Here is a 16,943-nt window from a genome sequence, read left to right as displayed (position 1 = left end):
GACCTGGTTTTATATCAGTTCCTGTTTTATGTTTTCGTGTTAAGGTACTTTTTTGTGATAATGAAGCACTGTGATGTGGTCATTGGACATTTCTTGTGGTTAGATGTCCACCATTTGTTTGTCACATCATTTAATATATATATGTGAAACCCTTTAACACTCCAGTCCCTTTAAAACTTTTAACCAGACAACAGAAAAGTGTCTTCTGAATAAGACTGAATACATGAAAGTGTTTTAAAAGAAGCTAAATACTGTAATTTTCCATACCATGATCAATAGTCTTATTACAAATGAATGGTGAATATTATATGCTGTGTTTATTTGTTGCATATTAACTCCATGTCAAAATATAATATTTTCTATGACACTACATAATAACCATAACCTCTACTGCCTTTGACAGAACAGGTTGGAAAAGTTGTTCAGTTTACATTGTGTCCTTATAGTCACTGCTGCTCCCTATAAAGTTCTGTAAATAGACAGTTGAAATGCTGAAACTTTTTGTGCCGCTTGAAGTTTTAAAGATTAAAATGTGCATTGTTATAAATTCTTTTCAATTTTAATAACAACAACGATTTTGTACCACAATATATTATGTTGACATAGTAAAATCTGCCTTATATTCATGTTTATACTGTAAATATCTACATTCAGTCTCTAGAATGCAATTCATGTCAGCTGGAAACAAAGTGCAGGACAAAGAAATTGTGGAAAGTTTATTATTATTAAACATGTGCAACCTTCTTTCCTCTCAGATGTGCGACCTCTGACAGTAGGCTGTATTCAAACAGACCCATTTCATTCAGCGCTTCAATCAATCACCAAACCATTACGATCAGCCTTCTGTGGCAATTTCCATTACTAAATGACAGGGAAACATAATGCAGAAAACAAATGTACACATCTCAGGAATATTACCTTGAATTATGTGGCTTATTAGCATACTTAAATTGATTTAGGTGCTCATTTTTCTGACTCAGTAAGAACCAAACAGGATTAGTATGTGCGGAACAACAAAACAAGGAAATGTTAGAGGCACTTACTGGCATCACTCACCACATTATGATTTGCTTTGGTTGTGACTTCTCACGTCCAGGGTTAATCTCCCTGACAGACGAGAGGAGAAAGAAAAGCAGGGTGACACTCTGTGTTAATCTTCATCTTTCCTCTCTCCCTTCTTACTGACACCAAAGTATTACCGGTAGCTTGGAGGATGGATTTCTGCTGCCAAAGATCTTCCACTTTATTTCACAGCTCTCTATCACTGCAAACTCCAGGGAGACATCCAGAGTAGAAAAGCTAAGACAACCACATCCTGATACTTACAGATAAAGCACTCTAAATCGATCCTGAAGCCAGGACAGTTACCAGTCCAAAGAGGAGCTTTCTTCCTCTTTGGGCTTGTTATATGTTGTTTACGGCTGCTGAATATTAAAGCTAGGATGGTGTTGTGGTTCTTCCTGTGTGCCTTTCCAGTAAAAGCTTAGTGACACGGGCGATGATATCAGGATGCACCAGGCAGTCTAACAGGTCATTAGTGGTTATTGTTGTGTGGACTGGTTCCTCATAATCCTCTGAAGAGTTCCCTGATGTCCCATCTGCACCGTCACATGGTCTACATTGAGTTAAACCAGGGCTACATTCACGTTTTCCCTGTACAAGCCCGGTTCTCTGTGCTGCATCTGAGCTGGTGGTGCAGTCGTCTGGAGATTGAACATTACAGTTCCTGGAAGATTTGACCTCAAGATCTTTTGTTGTCATTCCTCTTGTTTCTGACGAGTACTCTTGCTGACAGCGTACAGGGATGAGATGTGGTCCAAAGGGAACACTGAAGGGCACAGAATCCCTGACCAAATCGCTGTTTTTCCTGATTTGTCCTCTAGAGTCCCGCTTGACTGGACGGGTGTCCCACAGGTCCTGGGTCAGTTTGCTGTGGCAGAGGCCAGAAGCTCTCACTGCCAGGTTCACATTCTGCATGTTTTCATTATGGGATGCTACTCCTTCCTGCAGGAACATAACACAAACTGTTACAGAGTGTTCCCCAAACACCAGCTGCCAGCTAAATAGCTGCCTTATCATCTATGCGTGGAAGGCTACTTTCACATCCAAATACAACACAGTCAATACATCTCCATCGTGGGGAGGAAGTCTAAAGAGGCTGCTGACTCAATAACATGATGAAGGTGATGTTTATTGTGCAAGGCATTGTTTGATTTTGAGGTTTGAATCCAACATCGGGCCTTTCACAAAAATGTTAAAGCCTCTTATTTTAGTTGTCTTTCTTTCACTGACGCATATTTAGTTCAAGTCTTTGAGTTTATAAGTGGAGACAGGTGAACTTCTTCTGCACTTTAAAAGGACTGCAACAAGTTTGTTTCCCCAAAACAAATTCAGGAAGGCGGCAGCACTCCAGTGGTATAGAAAAGCAAAATGATCATCTCATGTCTATGAATTATATTTATAACTAATGGTCCAACAAACAATGTTCTTAAAGCCCCTTTATTCTGCGTAGGGCTGCGTGGCTTTGGTGAGTAGTAGTAAGTAAGTCAAAAACAAGACACTGCTGCCGACAACAATAAGTGCCAAAACATCCCTTTCACTCCCCCCCAGATCCAACCCTGGGTCAATAAGATGAGTGGGACAAAACGAACACATAGATTGCACCAGTTTTCTTGTTTTTGTACAAACAAAAATTATGTCTTGCAGCTGGTTACTAAATCGTTTGCGGAGCCCTCTGTACTTTTATCTTTTTTTGATGTTTCTGTTTACATGCTCACAAGCTGAAATAACATATACTAAACAGTGAACTGTGCAGAGCCCACATTTAGCGGTCTTACAGAGACCACAGTGAAAGGACTGGCATTATTCTTCTAAATACTTTAAAATTACAGTTTTATACAGATTTAAAGCTGGTCTATCATCTGTGTTTCTATACAGCAGCTCATACTGTGACTACACAGTAAATGACTTCCTGTAGGTGGGATAAATACACCGTCTGAGTGGTAGTAGCAGCCTGGCTTTGCCAACTGATACACAGAGAAAGAAGAAGGTGTGGGAGGTACAGTGGTTGGTAATCTATCACAGGCAGACCAGAGTCTCATCAAGCTTGTGGAGGTCTGGATGAGTTCCAAGCACACAAGAGTCAGTTACACTTTACACCAATAATGTTGCACGATGGGGGACTTTTTGTACCCGACTGAAAAACAATTAGGAGGTGCCGTCACCAGAGAATTCACAACAAATAAAAATGTGGTAATTAATGAGTTGAGACAGAGGGTCTGGCTATGGAAGTTTAAGTGTTTAGGGGGACTGCACCCATATGACAATTTCTAAAAGGTGTTCAGTCAACAAACAGAAACGCTTCGTCAACAAAATCATTCGCTAATCATTAAATAGTGTCCTACAAAGTGTGTGACCCATTTTGTAGTAGACTCAAAATATACCACAATGCAATGTAAAAAGCTGTGAACAACTGATGGTCAGTCGAGCCAAAGACCATTATGTGATATGGTTAAAATGAATCAGCATCGACATGTTAATAAGGATACTGAGATACATCGATATGGCAAGTGTATGCAAAAATCACATGTAATCTAAACAAATGATGTTGATTGCTGGCAGTGTTTCAATGTTAAGCATTACATCAGATAAAAGTTTTCATCCAAGCAAAGCTCAAAATGTCGGCAAGCATATTCATTTGGACCATAATTTTGAAAAACGTTATGAGTCATAGATAAATGATAATACTGAAACTAATTTAGGCCACTATCAGAGGAAAGGACTGACATGAGCAGTAGCTAAATTTGTTTTCTGATTTTGCCATCTGACACACCACACAGTCCTCTCGATAGAATTCCTCGTTTAGTGAGAAGTGAGTATATAGAAAGAACTATTTCAGATACAGCCTTGGTGTTAAACAGAAACAAGAATCAGTAAATATTTTTTTTTGTGGCTGCACCAATAACAAACAAGAGGTAGTAATCATGGAACTGTTGATTTGAGGGAGTCATTAACATCACGGTTTTAATCTGCTACCTCAGTGGGGTTGAGCCAGTCATCAGTGTTGTCATCACTCGGTGCACTTTTAAGGGCACAGACAACAGCCTTGGTCACAGCTTCACTGACTCTTGCCACATCATCCACGTCCTGCGCAGGAACGGAACGGCAAACAAAATAAGAATGAGTGCTGCATATCAATATAATTACACTGACTGATAACAACATAGTCTGGAGGTATGCTGCAGGCACAGTTTGTTGTGTCGGTGACCTTGCAGGGAAAGCTGGAGAGGGACCTGCTCTTTGAATAAACGTTTGTCTGGCAGTGGAGAGCTTCTCATATGGCCCACACTCCTTGTCGTGCACTCACACTCATCATAATGACAGGGAGTCTTTTACTGCAAGGCCTGTTCATTACTCAAAGCTGAGACGGGTCTTCATCTGGGAGCACTAAACGCTGGGAAAGTTTTTCTAAAATATTGTGTGAAACTCATGGAACATCTTTTCATTATTTCAGGTTTTGAGCCAAGTAGTTCAGGATGAGGGACAGACGTGGTCGGGTTGCTTACCAACTCGATCCAGGTGTTGACACTGACAGTGATGGGATCCACTGACTCCACGTAGTGCCACCAGTGTCTGGGGACATAAAGCACCTGAGCAGAGAAGATAAAAAAGTCAGCAGTTAACAGTTTAGACATCACCACTCTCTTCCTTTTTGTCGATCAGCTTTTGAGATAAATGTTGAGGGAATATATAACTGTACTGATCATCCACTAGATGGCAGCATGCACCTTTTCACCCACAGACTCGGTGGTTCATCCATTCATAAAGTGACTCTATTAAAATGGACGAGCCTTATTGATTCCCTGCCTTTTCCTGCTGTCTGACAAGACAAGACAAATTATCTGTCCTTAGACTTGATTTGCAGAGGTGGAGCCATCCTGTAGGAGATTGCTGTAGATACCAGAACTATCCATTCTGTGTCAACAGCTGTATTTCCAAGTGTATGGTGAAATAATCTAAAGCACAAAAGTCCACTTGTGGCTTTCCACTGTGTGTAAACATCAGGCCAAAGCCAGCCACAACACTGACTGGGAGAGTTCACTGATTTGGAGACTGTAGGCGGCCCCAGAAGAATCAAAGAGGTCATTGATGTGTAACTCCAAAGGCCAGCCTTGAACCAAGACCGGGGTCACGGTCTGCCTCCCATATCTAAGGACCAGATTAAAGTAATGTGATAACACCTATTCCATTTATTAAATGAATTGGAGCGCTTAGATGCTTTTTCACTATATGCTGTTTCCAAAAGGTCACGAATGAACATCCTAAAAATGACTTCAGTCTTTTGCTCAGTGGGATCCACACAGACTGGTCAGGTCTTATTTACACCAAAACTACCTTGATGGAACTATAGAAATTAGACTGTAGCTGGTGATACTGGGGAAACAGTAACGTTAGGGTATTTGGTTTATCATCTGTCAACTGTATAACCATCATCATTTAATATCAGGTAAAATAAGCAGAAATGACCTGCTGAAGAATCAGCTGTGACCATGATCTGCATGTTGCTTCACCAGCCTTCGAAGTTACCTGACAGCTGGTGTTTGGTGTTGCTGATAGGAGAGTATTTAGGGCGCTACAGATGCTCTGACACAAGCAGATAGTGAAAAGAGACAGATGGCTAATTGCTTTGTCACCATTTTGACTCTTGAAGAACAAAACAACGCTGCTGGAATCTGAAACAAGGCAAAGTAGGACAAATATATCCAGGAGGACTTTTGCAGTAATTCAGAATTGAAAACTACTTCAAAAGTAGCTGAGGACATTTCTGAAAATTAGGGCGCCATGACAACCATATTCTGATTGCACAACACCTCAATCATAACTTTACTCACTTTGAACTCAACTGCTTCCAAAGCAGAGCAGGTAACAGCAGCTTGACTGCTCAGTCAATTGATCTACTGGCCTAGACTTGACCCTGTTACTTTTCTCCTGACAGGACATGAAGAGTGATGACACAGATGACTTTAATGTAGCTTAACCCTCCACTTCCTTCAGTATAAATGCTCCAGTCTGTTACAGGTGATACACAATAACTGAGAAGGCCAGATTGTAATTGGCACACAAGTCGTGACCGTTGCCTTGCTTCACACTTTTATGGAGGACACCACGACAAATAAATTTCACCGTTGAGTCTATTTTTACATGTTCAGAGCTTAAGGACCAATAAAGCTGTATTTTATGGTTATTGCTTCTGTCACAAGCAGTTCATCACATAAATGTAGAGCTTCAGTGTTGCATAACATCAAACTTAAGTAAATCACTCGTGGTGGTTTTTTCAATGTCTGTAGAAGATTGTTGTTTTATTCTTCCTTCAGATGTGCATCAAGCTGTTTTTATAATAGTCTTGTTTAGGGCTGCAACTAACGATTATTTTCATTATTGATTAATTTAATTAATAACTGACCATATTCCTTTCTAAAACTGACCTCAGCATGGGACCAAATATGCAGTTATTATATTTATATAACATGCAATGCTTATTTGAATAAGTTAAAGATTACTAAAAATCAGTCTTGTTTTTACTTTTATAAACTTGTAAAAAGGTTCTAAAAGTATTGAATTTATCTCTCTGATACGTGCAAACACCCTATCCCTTTAAATCTCACATACTGAATTAATCGTTTACTTTATAAAACGTCAGAAAACAGTGAAAAATGCCCATCTCAAAAAGCCGGAAATCCTCATAATTGAGAGGGGAAGGCTATTTGGCATAAGGGAATGTTTGGCATTGTAGAGAGAGAGAGTAAATAGAGAGTAAATATCTGAATTTGGTTAGAATAACTTTGTCCAAACACCTTCTTTGGTCATGAAATGCAATTTAAACACCTTGATAGAAACTTGTGTGGACGTGGTCATGTTTTTTTTTCAAGAAAATCAGCATGTACACATTTTCTGGCAGCAGTTGACAATTCGCAGTCTTAATTGAATTGCATTCTCTGGCATTCATTGTATGTAGACCAAAAGTGAGTAAGTACCCTTTAGGAGACATAACTGATCACATTTAGCCATTAATGTGGTCTCTGCAAAACATTATCTTTTTGTATTGTAAAACATTGTGTCAAGAATCCTGACCTGTCCTGGCTGCAGAGTGACGGTGTGGGCCCTGGCTGCCTGAAATGCAGGAAACCTCCTCAGGTCTGGATGGAGAACATCCACCTGGCTGAAGACACTGGACTCCTCATAGGGGATCCTGGTTGGGTAGAGGTTAACAGTGTCCCCTGGAGGAAAGAGGTGCCAGCGCTTCCTACACACAGGAGCATTACAGTTAGATTTCAGACTAAAAGAGCAGGAAAAGATTGTTGTTAGAAATGTATTCAGTTGTTTGGCCAGACACAGTTGCTTTCCAAAAGTGTAAACAAAACTTTTATTGGAGCATAGTAAATACTAGAAATGATCAAAACATTTTTCAGCTGTGATGTACCCAGAATACTGTGGGATTTGTTTAACACTGCCGTTATCGTTTTCTGTTCATCTGACCCACCATTGTCACAAATGTCATCATATCAATCAGCACTGTTGTATTTTCATGGATCAGCAGTGTCACAGAACAGCTTGAGCTGAATTTCATTCCATTTGAGATCAATGCCAAATAAAATGAGCCTGAGACCCAATTACAAGGAGTGAGATAAAACTGTTGCTCTCTGAGCGAACAGAGGAGTGAGATAAGATACAAAAAGACCTTTTCCCTTTTGTTTCTTGACTCACAGTGCCCCATATAGCGCCTCACCCTCTGTCTCCATTTCCCTCCTGCTCTGGTGAGCTCTGCAACAAATTAACTCTCTTTCAGAGGGCAGAGGACAGATCGCACTCTGTAAGCAGTTACAGTGCACTGCACCTTTCGTGTTGCAGAAGAACTGGCTGGTTAACAGGCAGAAAACTTCCACCACCACCACCGCTGTTATGAAATATAACTGCGGCTGTATGGAATCCTGTTCCTTCTTTATGCTCAGTTACAAATCTTCTCTATTAAATTCACAAACCCATTTTCACAGGTATGATTTTTATTTTACACCTCTGAGTGAGTATATCTCTCTTTACACGTTTTTTCTGTTACCCAAATTGAATATCAATGTACACTTCTGTTTCCAAAAACATACATTTGGATTGGTAGAGAAAGTACACATCAAAAGAAAAGATGCACACAGTGAAACAGATTACTGTGAGGAATGATTGCAGAGCACACCATGTTACCACGTTACAAGTAACAAGGCTGCTTAGACTAGTAGTTATGCCTGACGTTTTTTTTTTAATGTAATTTAATTTGTGCTCCATTTAATTAAATCCTTTATTGTGACTTGAAGCAATACTCACACATCTATGAGGCAGGGAAATTAGTGATGTTTTATTTCAAGTTCTATAGATAACAATATCAGAACAGGTGCATATTCAAAGTTACATCTCAGTCTGGTCCATTACTGACAATCAGAATCAGAATCAGAATCAGAAATACTTTATTGATCCCCGGGGGGAAATTGTACAGTACCGGTGCTCCCATTCAAGAGTAGAAAGTAGCATAATTTAGAACTAAAAGTTTGTACAAAATATAAAAATAAGAAATACAAAATACAAAATATACACATTTACAGTATTTAAGTGAAATGAGGTGAAATGAAAAATGAAATGAAAATACAAAATATACACATTTACAGTATTTAAGTGAAATGAGGTAAAAATATATACAATAACAATGTATATGTATGTATGTGTTGCACTAAAGTGTGTGACTATATATGTATTGCACTTAAACATTTTGAATAAATAGTGAGGTGGTGTATGAACAGGTGAGGTAGATACAGATACGGATTCCAGTCTCTTCCTGAGTGTCTGACATTCAGAGAGAGGAGTTAAACAGTCTGATGGCCACAGGCAGGAATGATTTCCTGTGTCGCTCAGTTGTGCATTTGGGAGCAATGAGTCTCCCACTGAAGGTGCTCTTATGTCCGACCAGTACGTCATGGAGAGGATGTGAAACATTGTCCAAGATGCCCCGCAGCTTAGACAGCATCCTCCTCTCTGACACCACCGTCAGAGAGTCCAGCTGCACCCCCACAACGTCACTGGCCTTGCGGATCAGTTTGTTTAGTCTGTTGGAGTCCGCCACCCTCAGCCTGCTGCCCCAGCATGCAACAGCATAGAGGATAGCACTGGCCACCACAGACTCATAAAACATCCTCAGCATAGTCCGGCAGATGTTGAAGGACCTCAGCCGCCTCAGAAAGTAGAGACGGCTCTGGCCCTTCCTGTAGAGGGCATTAGTGTTCTTTACCCAGTCCAGTTTATTGTCTATGTGAACTCCCAGATACTTGTAATCCTCTACAATGTCCACACTGGCCCCCTGGATGGAAACAGGGGTCATCGGCGCCTTGGTCCTCCTCAGATCCACAGTCAGTTCCTTTGTCTTTGTCACGTTGAGCTGTAGATGGTTCTGCTCGCACCATGTGACAAAGTTGTCCACAGCAGCCCTGTACTCCTCTTCATCACCCTTACTGATACATCCAACTATTGCTGAGTCGTCAGAAAACTTCTGAAGATGGCAGGTCTCAGTGCAGTAGCTGAAGTCCGTGGTGTAGACGGTGAAGAGGAAGGGAGAGAGGACAGTCCCCTGCGGGGCCCCGGTGTTGCTGACCACTCTGTCTGACACACAGTGTTGTAAGCGCACATACTGTGGTCTGCCAGTCAGGTAGTTGACAATCCAGGACACAAGGGGGGCATCCACCTGCATCTCCGTCAGCTTCTCACCCAGTAGAGCCGGACGGATGGTGTTGAACGCACTGGAGAAGTCAAAGAACATGACTCTCACAGTGCTCGCCGGCTTGTCCAGGTGGGCGTAGACGCGGTTGAGCAGGTAGATGATGGCATCCTCCACTCCAAGTCGGGGCTGATAGGCGAACTGAAGGGGGTCCAAGTGTGTCTTGACCAAGGGCCGGAGCTGCTCTAGGACGAGTCTCTCCAGGGTCTTCATGATGTGGGAGGTCAGTGCCACGGGTCTGTAGTCCTTGGAGCCACTGGGTCGCGGCGTCTTTGGAACAGGAACGAGGCAGGATGTCTTCCACAGCACGGGGACCCTCTGAAGACTCAGGCTCATGTTGAAGACGTGGTGAAGTACTCCACATAGCTGGGGGGCACAGGCTTTAAGCACCCTGGGGCTGACACCATCGGGGCCTGCAGCCTTGCTGGAGTGGAGTCTCCTCAGCTGTCTTCTAACATGGTCGGCAGTGAAGCACACTGTAGAGGTGACCGGTGGGGGAGGGGTGGTGTCGTCAGGTTGAAGAGTGCCGTCAGCCTGGGGACTGGGGGACGAGGTGTGAGGAAAGCTCTCACAGGGGGGTGGGGGACTGTGAGGAGCAGGAGGGGGAGGGGGGAGTGGAATAGGTGAAGGTTGGAGGCAGACAGCAGAAGAGTCATGGGGGGGTTGAGCAGGGCCCACAGAGTCAAATCTGTTGAAAAACAGATTAAGTTCGTTGGCCCGGTCCACACTGCCTTCAGCTCCTCTGTTGTTGCTCGGCCTGTAACCCGTGATGGTCCTCATTCCACTCCAGACCTCTCTGGTGTTGTTCTGCTGGAGTTTCCACTCCAGCTTCCTCCTGTACTTCTCCTTGGCCTCCCTGATCTTTACCTTCAGTTCCCCCTGGATCGTTCTCACCTCGTCTCTGTTGCCAGCTCTGAAGGCCCTCTTCTTTTTGTTCAGTATGGCCTTGATGTCCTTTGTCACCCATGGCTTGTTGTTAGAATAACAATGGACAGTCCTTGCTGGGACAGTGGAGTCCACACAGAAGTTGATGTAGTCTGTGATGCACTCTGTGAGCCCATCAATGTCCTCTCCATGTGGCTCACAGAGTGCCTGCCAGTCAGTCACCTCAAAACATCCCTGAAGTGTCTCATAAGCCTCCTCTGACCATCTCCTCACTGTCCTCGTGGTTGCAGGCTGGCTCTTGACGAGAGGCACATAACAGGGGTTGAGGTGCACTAGGTTGTGGTCTGACCTACCCAGAGGGGGGAGGGGAGAGGAGCTGTATGCATCCTTAACGTTAGCATACAGCAAGTCCAGGGTCCTCTCCTCTCTAGTGGGACAGCTCACGTACTGTGTGAAGGTGGGAAGTGTCTTAGCCATGGTGACGTGGTTGAAGTCACCCGAAATAGCAATGAGTGCATTCGGGTGTTGAGTCTGTAAACGGGCTATGGCGGAGTGAATGACGTCACACGCCGACTTCGGGTTGGCAGAGGGGGGGATGTAAACAGTCACAACAATGGCATGTGAGAATTCCCTGGGCAAATAATACGGCCTGAGTCCAACAGCCAACAGTTCAATGTCCGGGCAACATACACTATCCTTGATGGTGATGTGGGAAGGATTGCACCACCGGTTGTTAACGAGAACGGCAAGTCCCCCTCCTTTACGCTTACCGCTCCCGGTGCAATCCCTGTCGGCCCGGACGGTCTGAAAGCCGTCGATGGAAACGTTGTCGTCGGGAATGTCCTGGTGCAGCCATGTCTCCGTAAAGCACATTAAACTACACTCCCGGTACTCCCTCTGACTCCTGGCCAGCGCCGTCAGCTCGTCCATCTTGTTTGCCAGCGATCTCACGTTGCCCATGATGAGAGAGGGGAGACACGGTTTATATCTCCTTTTCTCCATAAACCTCTGCTGTCTCGACCCACCTCTCTTCCCTCGTCGCTTCGTTCCCCCTCTGCATCCTCTGCGTGTTTTTCTCCAGATTTCAGCGGGGATCTCCGATGATCTGGTCTCCAAGCCGGCCGGCTTCAGAGCGATCAGCTGATCTCCGGAGTAAACAAAGCGGCCCAGAAGTTGCTGCGCGACTGTCCGATGTTTGAATGAAAGTAATTCCAGAGTGAAAAAAAGTACCAGAACTCTCTCCACCAGCATGTTTGAAGAGGGCACAACTTCAAAAGTCAGTACTTAAAAAAGTTCTGAGTTAAATAAAGAAATAAAGGAGAAAAAGTAAGAGAAAGACGAAAACAAACAGGAGCGACTGTAACAGGCTGCATGCACGTCGGCGCATGCGCACTCAAACATCTGTTTGAATTTTTCTAATATCCTACTGTTCAGCTGCTGGTTGTATTTTTGGCTAACACGAAAATCTGACAGCATTTATCAGTTCAAACAATCATTGAGCAGAGGCTGAGAGGTACAGCGAGCTCCAAGGTATGCATGTAATCTATGTATTTGCTGTACTAAAACAAAAATGACAGACAGGCTATGTGTATCCTCTGGGTTATCAACACAAGAATCCTAAAGTAGCTTGAAGATGTAAAGGCCTGGAGACGAACAAGGAATCTCTAACCGATGACATTTATTGGTGAGATGAGTACTGCGTTTTGTTGAAATGTAAGAATAGTGAAATGTATTATGATAAATAGGAAATAGTACTTGCTGAAGTACTATTTGTGGTCCTTCTTACCGTCCATGTACCTGCAGTACCAGGTTACAGCCATAAGAGTCCAGGTGGCATGGCGTGTTCGCCCCCTCTGTGCCAATCCATAAGGTGCTCTCTCTCCCATTACGTCCCTCAAAACCAAACTCTGACCACTTTACATCCTGCAACACACACACACACACACACACACACACACACACACACACACACACACACACACACACACACACACACACACACACACACACACACAATAATCAATCCAAAATAATGTGAAAATATTAAATTACAAGTCTCCGTTCTTCTTGTCTGTGATAATGACATAAAGACAAAACTCACATTTTCACAACTGTCACAACTCTGCGGTAAACTCACAGATGTACCCCCACCTCATCAGCTACTTTGACAGGACCTATTATAGGTGACCAATGGAGGTCTCTGTGTAGAAAAACCAAGCTACAATATTTGTCATCTTTCAAGGAAAGCTGGTCTGTCAATCATGTCCTGTCAGAGCACAAAGGTGTAGCAATCATGCCAGCATCCTGAATAATGAAGTCATTACCATATACTGTAGGCAGGCAGCTGTAAATGACAGACTGGTCAATCTAGCCTTCAGACAGCCTTTTTCCAGCACCATTTATCCTCTAAAAAGCCCATGTCTGCCTGTCTCAAAGGCATGAATGTCAGCGGGTAATAATTGCAGGTGGATGCCCAATAAAAACGTATCACTGAGATAAAAATGAAATGAATGGGCAGCAGTGGCTTGAGAAATGATGGCACTTTTATGTCTTTACCTACCGGAGGACAAGAATAGCAGCTTGTAATGGGCAAAAGCTTAACATTTTAATTGAAAATGTCAAAACAAGGGGAAAAAAGCTAAACTATAAATGAGCATTTTGAAGAAAATGACACTAGACAGGAATATTTTGGCTCTTTCAATTTTTTACTTAATGTTTAATTTGTTGATAAGCCGAGGCTCCTGCAACACAGATTAGAAGGTAGCTTATGAATAATTTTTTTTTTAATTAAGCTTCTAAATGCGTTTATTATCACCTTAAAGAAAATTGTGTTTCATGACTTTGTCTGCTTAGACTGTACGTGATATCATACTTTTGGATCCTGTATAAATCAAAGTCATACATGACCGAATCCACCTATGTGATACAGACCCAGCGAAGCGGCAGAAGCAGATCAGTGATGATGGCACATTTGCTGCCCTCTCGGTCTTGTTACATCCACTTCTCTGCTATCAGACAGCCTGACTGCACTGTTAAATGCAGTGGTGGACATTTGGTCAGTAATTTAAAATGAAGTACTCTATGTAATGACCTACGTATGATTGCACTGCTTGAAAAATGATGGATGGTTTAAGGGAGAAGATCATTTTTCACAACATACACTATATGGCTAAAGTGCATGGCCACCAGTATCTGTCCTGTTTTTCATGGTGATTCATGGATGCTTCATTCCAAGTAAGGGAAATCAATAATGCTACAGCATACAATTATATTTTGGACAAGTTCTTCCAACTTTGCGGAAACTGTTTTGGGAAGGTTCTTCCCTGTTTCGACATAACAATGCCCCCGTGCACAAAGCCAGGTCAATAAAGAAATGGTTTTCCCAGTTTGGCGTGGAAGAACTGGCCTGCACAGAGCCCTGACCTTAACCCCATCCACCTTTGGGATGAACTGGAATGCCGACTGTGAGTCAAACCTTATTGCAATATCAGTGGCTGAACTGGAACACACTCCAGTGTAATGTTCAGGTGTCCACATACTTTTATCCCCAGTATTCGAGAGTCCCTATATGATCCAAAATATACTACTTTAACTCATTCATACAGTCAGGGATTAACTTAAATTGTCAAACTTTCTTCATCAAAGGCCCCAAATGTTTCATGAGCTTTCATCTAGTAGCTGGCTACTGACGCTGACAGATTAACTTAAAACACAGTACAGTGACTGCTAGGATGGAATAAAAAGGTTGGCTTGACCTGAATCTGTCAGATGTCTATTAACACCTCATGGAAGTGCTGTTGTAATTTTTCCTTCGTCATCACGCTACCTATAAAAAGTGGTGTACTTTTCAAAAAACCCTTCGGGCTGCAATGTCATTCAAACTGAGGTGGTATTGAACTGTCTAACACTAAGCCTGTGAAACCAGATCTCCCCATTGTTCAAACACGTCTGCTGGATTTCATTTGGATTTTTTGACCAGGAAGCGCTATAAACTGACCTGATAACATTACATGTATGTATGAAGGAGGCTGATTACCTCGAACATGGAAGGCTGATCTTGAAACAATATGGCGATGTATTTGTAGTCAGCATAGGCCCAATACTCTGACTTGGGGTATTCAAAGAAAGGCCCCACGTCTGTCCCATCCTGGTCCCGGGTCCAGCTGAGAAAGTGTGCCAGTTTTGCCTCCACATAGGAACACTGGGTTTCAAACAGAGGTGCTATGAGAGCAGGAGAAGATAACAAGAAAAAGAGTAGTCACTGGAAAATTGTGACAAAGTTTCAGCAAAACAATTCAACTGATCCATGCTAAAAGAAGTGCATATACCAGAATCACTTTGCATCATCACAGGGGCATGAAATTTTGTTTTACCCGCTTTTATGAGAAAAATAAATCACAGTTGTAGTGATTTATTCTTGCTTTGATTTTAGTAAACAAAGTGTGTCTATGGTTGACTGATGGTATTTATAATCTTTCATGAGCAATGCCCTCATGTGAGCTGTTGCGGCTGAAAAAGAGGATTTAGAAATCTAATTAGCTAGCTTTCATCAGAGGACACGCTCACTGTTATTCATCACAGGAGGAGTCATTACAGTAGCTGTTTTAGAAACACATGGAGGGCAAAATACACCAGATGCTCAAAGACAAAAACCCTCAGTGTTTTTTTTTTCAGCTTATGGGACATTTTAAATCAGATCATTAAACACCCTCCAATACTTCATCAGGTCCTGCTAACTACAGTCTAATCTGTCAATTATCACGAGTCACAGGATGAACTACACAAGACTGCAGGCAATTATTGTGTCCTCACAGAAAATTAGGTGGAAGTAGAGAACTGCCATATGAGGCTCTGTGCATTGATGTGTTCAGGAACACAAAAACAGAAAAGCTTATTTACTTTATTAAAATGATCAATAATGCTGGAAGCTTTGACTGGAAATTAAATTGCATTGCCTACAGTGTGCTTTGGCCAGACCACTTTGAATGTTTTCTATCATACTTCAGTCATTTCAAAACAACTTGAACTCACCAAGTGAGTAGCCTGAATTGGATATTTTTGGTCTCATTAAGTCTGTTTTCATTCTGCATGTTCAATCCAGGTGATTAGTTACACAGGAATTATTTCAACCCAGATCTGTCGGAATTAATCTTTTGTTCTTACTGTTTGTCTCCTTTTTTCTTCCAAGTCTGAATCGGACAAGTTTGTCACCAAGGCAGCCAGACAGGTGCTCTGCCGTCCAGTGGAGAACAGGCCAGCCACCTGTCATGTTCATGAAGACTGCGGGCTGCTGCAGGTGATGCAGAATCCTCTGGGTCTCCTCTGGGCTGAAGGGTTTAATGGAGTCGGGGGCAGCCATGGCCTGTAGGACACCCTGATATCAGGTTGCAACACAGAGGATTAGCTGATAAACAACTAGTTATCAAGTTGTGGTGTTACATTACCGGTCGTTAAAAAGTGTATACCAGTGCCTACTAGCTATGGCAACTATTATCTTCTGTAAAATAAAAGGTGAAAAAGATTGTGTACATTTGTATGCATGCGTTTCTACAAGTCTCTCAACAGGATTCAGATGCAAAAATTAAAACACATGAAAGAGAATCCCCTGTGTTACAATGCGTGTTTTTATTCGTATTTTCATTAAATAAATATGCCCATCCATTAACATCTTAATTGTTTCTGTACTTATAATTCACTTACCCAAATGCATCTCTCTAAAAAATAAGTATGTACCTTTCCTATACATTCATACTTTTGGTAGTCAGTTCTGATAACGTTGTTAAATGTTTCCCACCTCATCGAATTACTTCCTCACCGTAAAGCACTAAACGTTGTATGTCAGTAGTTAATGGTCCATCCAGGTAACGTTGATGCGGCTAACGTTAACTAGCTTTACGTGACAGAATGAGAAACTTGTTACGTCAACTCAGATTGGACAAAATTAACTTCTGCTACCGAGAGCAACAGCACATAAGACCGTATTTGTTTCAGCAAATAACTTGACGATGCTAGTAGCTAGCCTTTGTTGATGAACGTTGTCCTAACTACGGAACGGGCTTTGACTCCACTGTCAAATCACTTACCCAGGAAAGCTAACGCTAGCTAGCTTCGCGGAAAGAGAGGGGTCTGTTGAAAAAACAGGGGACTCACCTTTCACTACACGTGCAGTTGAGGTTCAGGCGGAAGTAAACAAACCTCACATGACAGTGTAGTGTTTCTTTATACATAGGGAACGCCTCACTGTGAATCT

The 16,943-nt window shown here is 42.4% G+C and overlaps 1 protein-coding gene across 2 annotated transcripts; it reads right to left on the bottom strand.

Annotated features, from left to right (window-relative positions):
- Positions 1-701: 701 nt before the first annotated feature.
- Positions 702-16,568, bottom strand: hspbap1 (hspb associated protein 1). Of its 2 annotated transcripts, XR_011597621.1 has the most exons (9): positions 16,509-16,568; positions 15,857-16,067; positions 14,730-14,914; positions 12,480-12,616; positions 7,132-7,303; positions 4,566-4,649; positions 4,036-4,146; positions 1,057-2,004; positions 702-861 (listed from the first exon to the last, which is right to left on the bottom strand). XR_011597621.1 is itself a non-coding variant. In XM_070914963.1 (8 exons), the coding sequence occupies exons 2-8, from the start codon at positions 16,050-16,052 to the stop codon at positions 1,438-1,440; spliced, it is 1,452 nt and encodes a 483-aa protein (XP_070771064.1). In that variant the 5' UTR covers positions 16,053-16,067; positions 16,509-16,568; the 3' UTR covers positions 702-1,437. The 2 variants fall into 2 exon arrangements, 1 of the variants encoding a protein (XP_070771064.1); XM_070914963.1 differs by having other exon boundaries at positions 702-2,004.
- Positions 16,569-16,943: the final 375 nt, after the last annotated feature.

The sequence above is a fragment of the Enoplosus armatus genome, chromosome 11 (assembly GCF_043641665.1).
Source record: "Enoplosus armatus isolate fEnoArm2 chromosome 11, fEnoArm2.hap1, whole genome shotgun sequence".
Classification (NCBI taxonomy): domain Eukaryota; kingdom Metazoa; phylum Chordata; class Actinopteri; order Centrarchiformes; family Enoplosidae; genus Enoplosus; species Enoplosus armatus.
The sequence above is the reverse complement of the archived record's forward strand: the minus strand, read 5'-3'. Positions and strand labels throughout refer to the sequence as shown.

Coding starts and splice junctions, on each gene's coding strand:
- hspbap1 (XM_070914963.1), bottom strand. CDS start 16,052: ATGGCTGCCCCCGACTCCATTAAACCCTTCAGCCCAGAGGAGACCCAG. Junction 4,147..4,565: donor TCAACACCTGGATCGAGTTG/GTAAGCAACCCG, acceptor GTTCCTGCGCAG/GACGTGGATGATGTGGCAAG. Junction 2,005..4,035: donor ACTGGCTCAACCCCACTGAG/GTAGCAGATTAA, acceptor ATGTTCCTGCAG/GAAGGAGTAGCATCCCATAA.